At 40.4% G+C, this 4,473-nt stretch overlaps 1 protein-coding gene and 1 long non-coding RNA gene across 2 annotated transcripts in view; both read left to right on the top strand.

The window, feature by feature from the left end:
• Positions 1 to 4,473, top strand: part of LOC111967937 (extracellular serine/threonine protein kinase FAM20C) — a 73,333-nt gene that overhangs the window by 10,950 nt on the left and 57,910 nt on the right. The window contains exon 3 of the mRNA XM_070444940.1: positions 1,196 to 1,274. Coding sequence (XP_070301041.1) covers positions 1,196 to 1,274 — 79 coding nt within the window. The remainder of the gene's footprint in view (positions 1 to 1,195; positions 1,275 to 4,473) is intronic.
• LOC139028155 (uncharacterized) overlaps positions 2,368 to 4,473 on the top strand; it is a 30,851-nt gene continuing 28,745 nt past the window's right edge. The window contains exon 1 of the long non-coding RNA XR_011480345.1: positions 2,368 to 2,446. This is a non-coding gene — a long non-coding RNA (uncharacterized lncRNA). The remainder of the gene's footprint in view (positions 2,447 to 4,473) is intronic.

The following is a 4,473-nucleotide window of genomic DNA, read 5'->3' as shown; positions in this document are numbered from 1 at the left end:
CAATTTGTTGATTGTTTATTTCACTTGCTGTGGCAATGTAAACATGTTTCCCATGTCAATAAAGCCCCTTTGAATTTAATTGAGCAACACTAGGACGAGCGAGGGATGAGAGAGACCAGAGAGAGAGACAGAGAGAGGACAGAGATGAGAGGACAGAGAGCAGACAGAGAGAAGAGACAGAGACAGAGAGAGAGAGAGACAGAGAGAAGACAGAGAGAACGAGAAGAGAGGTGGAAACTGAGCAGCACTTCCCTAACCTCCCTGTCCAAATGTATGACCCATATTAGAGATGCCAAAAACAAAGCCAATTTCACCCATATCTGTTGGGTGAAATAACACAGTGTACATCACAGCGAGATTTGTTACCTGTTGCCACAAGAAAAGGGCCAAGAAGTGAAAGAACAAACACCATTGTAAATTACAACCCATAATTTAATGTGGTGTTATTGCTTCTGATAATTGTCCCCCGTTTCTTGTTTTGCCATCTCTTAATTGGTCATACATTTTGTAGGCCCCTCAGATTGCAGACATAAAAATAGTGTCATGAGTGAAATTTCGTTACTTTCATTGTTTCCACCTCTTCTTCTGCTGCCAATTTGTCTTCGTTGTCATGTTTCTCATCTCTCTGGTCTCTTCTCTCTCTCTACGTGTCTTCCAATGTGATTGCACTCTCTATCCTTCACCTTCCAGTCTCCAGTCTCCTTCCTGATCAAACAAACACTGTGATATCATCTGTCACTCACTCTAAGTACACTTGGTGCTTTCAAGACAACTGGGAACTCTGAAAAAAACGAGGTCAAATCATGACGTCAGTGATCTGCAGGTCGGAAAGTCGGAGCTCTAGAAAGATGCCAGAGTTTCCGACTTGGAATTCTGAGTTGGATGACCGTTCAAAAAGATTTTTCCCATTCTGAGCTCGTTTTTCTTCTCCAGAGTTTCCAGTTGTCTTGATCACACTAAAGTCTGAGATCTGAGTTCATGAATTCCCAGTTGTTTTGAGAAACTGTTAGACACACAGTCTGAAGTGAATCAGTGGGAGAGGTTGACCATCCTCTGGGGGGGGGGATACATTACATGATTGACTAGATCATATTTGATGGCATACTCTATAATGTCATTCGGTGAGAAAATGATTCTGCCATACTGTACATTTGCTACCAATGACTATTTTTGTTGTTTGTATTTTTTCCAACAGCCATGAAATCTGGAGGCACCCAACTGAAACTAATCATGACGTTCCAGAACTATGGACAGGCTCTGTTCAAACCTATGAAGTAAGTAGACTGCTTATGTCAACCTACATAGATTTGTGTGTATTGTGTATATGTTGTGTAATTTGATAGATATTACTTGTTAYATATTACTGCACTGTGGGAGCTAGAAGCACAAGCATTTCGCTACAGCCGCAATAACATCTGCTAATCACGTGTATGTGACCAATACAATTTGATTTGATTTGATTTGACAGCATATGCCAACTGGAAATGCGTGATGTATTGGTGATGTATTGTATAGGTTCAATAGGCTATTTGTACAGTTCCGCAAGGGAATCATCTCAACGTGGTCTCAGAGCATTTCGTAAATCCAAGACACTCKATWTAGTATCATATGTTACGTTTCGTATGGTATGTATTAATGAGTGGATGTCCATCATCCATTTCGTATAATATGATATAAATTACAATTCGTATGATATGTTACGAATTGCAATTCGTACAGTATTTTACCAATTGAAACAGAAGAAGAGAACAGAGAGAGAGAACAGCAGAGAGAGAGAGAACAGCGAGAGAAGAACAGAGAGAGAGAGAACAGAGAGGAGAAGAACAGAGAGCAATGTGATTGCACTCTCTATCCTTCACCTTCCAGTCTTCCAGTCTCCTTCCTGATCAAACAAACACTGTGATATCATCTGTCACTCACTCTAAGTACACTTGGTGCTTTTCAAGACAACTGGGAATCTGAAAAAAACGAGGTCAAATCATGACGTCAGTGATCTGCAGGTCGAAAGTCGGAGCTCTAGAAAGATGCCAGAGTTTCCGACTTGGAATTCTGAGTTGGATGACCGTTCAAAAAGATTTTCCCATTCTGAGCTCGTTTTTCTTCTCCAGAGTTTCCAGTTGTCTTGATCACACTAAAGTCTGAGATCTCTGAGTTCTGAATTCCCAGTTGTTTGAGAAACTGTTAGACACACAGCTGAAGTGAATCAGTGGAGAGGTTGACCATCCTCTGGGGGGGGGGGGATCATTACATATTGACTAGATCATATTTGATGGCATACTCTATAATGTCATTCGGTGAGAAAATGATTCTGCCATACTGTACATTTGCTACCAATGACTATTTTTGTTGTTTGTATTTTTTCCAACAGCCATGAAATCTGGAGCACCCAGCTGAAACTAATCATGACGTTCCAGAACTATGGACAGGCTCTGTTCAAACCTATGAAGTAAGTAGACTGCTTATGTCAACCTACATAGATTGTGTGTTATTGTGTATATGTTGTGTAATTGTATAGATATTACTTGTTAGATATTACTGCACTGTGGGAGCTAGAAGCACAAGCATTTCGCTACAGCCGCAATAACATCTGCTAATCACGTGTATGTGACCAATACAATTTGATTTGATTTGATTTGACAGCATATGCCAACTGGAAATGCGTGATGTATTGGTGATGTTATTGTATAGGTTCAATAGGCTATTTGTACAGTTCCGCAAGGGGATCATCTCAACGTGGTCTCAGAGCATTTCGTAAATCCAAGACACTCCATTTAGTATCATATGTTACGTTTCGTATGGTATTTAATGAGTGGATGTCCATCATCCATTCGTATAATATGATATAAATTACAATTCGTATGATATGTTACTGCAATTGCCAATTGTACAGTATTTACCAATTTGCAATACGTACCATATGTTACGAATTTGCCAAAACGTATGATATGTTACGAATTCCAATTTGTTTTGGGTAACATTAGCTAGGGGTGGCTATGCTAATGTTTAGCTATCTAGCTAACGTTAGCTAGGCTAGGGGTTAGGGTTAGTGGTTAATGTAGTTTAGGAGGTTAGGAGTTAGGTTAAAGGGGAAGGGTTAGCTAAAAGGGTTACGGTTATAACATGCTAAGAAGTTCCAATATAGCTAAAAAGTAGTAAGTAGTTGCAAAGTTGCTAAATAGCTAAATTGCTGAAGTTGTCCGTGATGAGATTCAAACACGCAACCTTTGGGTTGCTAGATGTTCGCGTAACGCCCACCCATCTGTTGCTAGACGTTCGTGTTATACTGTACGTCCACCCACCCACCCTGAACTACCAAACCAAACAACCACACAACACCCACCCACCACAACCACCCACCCACCCTGAACTACCAACCAACAAACCAAACACACCACCCACTCAACCACCCACACCACCCTGAACTACCAACCAACAAACCAAACAACCACACCCATCCTCACTTTCGTTTTTGGCTTAAATAACCTTCTGTCTTATGTAACCATACCAAACGTAAAATATCATACTCATTTCAGTGTCCCGGATATGTTCACTATTTACGTCTAGTCAATGAGGGACTAGTCTACCATCTAGATCAGGGGTCTCCGACAGGTAGTTCCCGTAAGCTACCAGTAGCTCTATGATAGCTTGCCAATTCTTTCTGAAAACAGATTTCGGGAAAATACCAAATATAATTTTATGGGACCGGTCATACAAATATTGTTTATTAACCATTATTTTACGGGGTATATTGACAGAAAACCCACTATTTGTACACCAAGGGACCCAGGGAAAGATGCAGGGTACAGGAAAAGAGAAGAATGTGCCATTTGAAGGCTAAAAAAAGATAGTGTCGCGACATGTTAAATAAATAAAAATATATTTTTTTAAATATTCTAGAAAAGGTTGGAGACCTCTGATCTAGATGAATAAAGGTTAAATGAAAACAACAATTATTTAATTGATCCTTATTTGTATCCAGGTTGGCCACACTGTGATGATAAATATACTTTCCTCATGATAGTCTTGGTCCTTTAGTCCTAATCCCTTTTGTGATTGTTGTAGCTAGCTGGGTTTGAAAATGTAATTCCTTTTGTTATCATAATTGTAATTTAATTGAGGGTTAATCATTGTCACCTTCTGTTGTGTTTGGCCTCAGTGTCAGTGTGAGAAGCTGGTTAAGCCTGTGATGATCTCAGGGAGGAGGAGGATGAGGAGCAGGTGGCGGAGGCAGAGAGAAGCTATTCAGAGGCAATCATAATTACTAACTCCTTCAGTTTACTCACATAAAGTCAAGCTAGACACACCTCAAATCACCCTGACATAACTTTGTGTGTGTGTGTGTTGTTGTGTGTGTGTGTGTGTGTGTGTGTGTTTTGTGGTGATGTGGTGTGTGTGTGTTGTGTGTGTGTGTGTGTGTGTGTGTGTGTGTGTGGTGTGTCGTTGCGTAGCGTGCGTGCGTGCGTGCGTGCTGCG

This window comes from Salvelinus sp. IW2-2015, linkage group LG8 (assembly GCF_002910315.2).
Source record: "Salvelinus sp. IW2-2015 linkage group LG8, ASM291031v2, whole genome shotgun sequence".
Taxonomy (NCBI): Eukaryota; Metazoa; Chordata; class Actinopteri; order Salmoniformes; family Salmonidae; genus Salvelinus; species Salvelinus sp. IW2-2015.
Note: the sequence above shows the minus strand (reverse complement) of the source record. Positions and strands in the feature narration are given on the sequence as shown.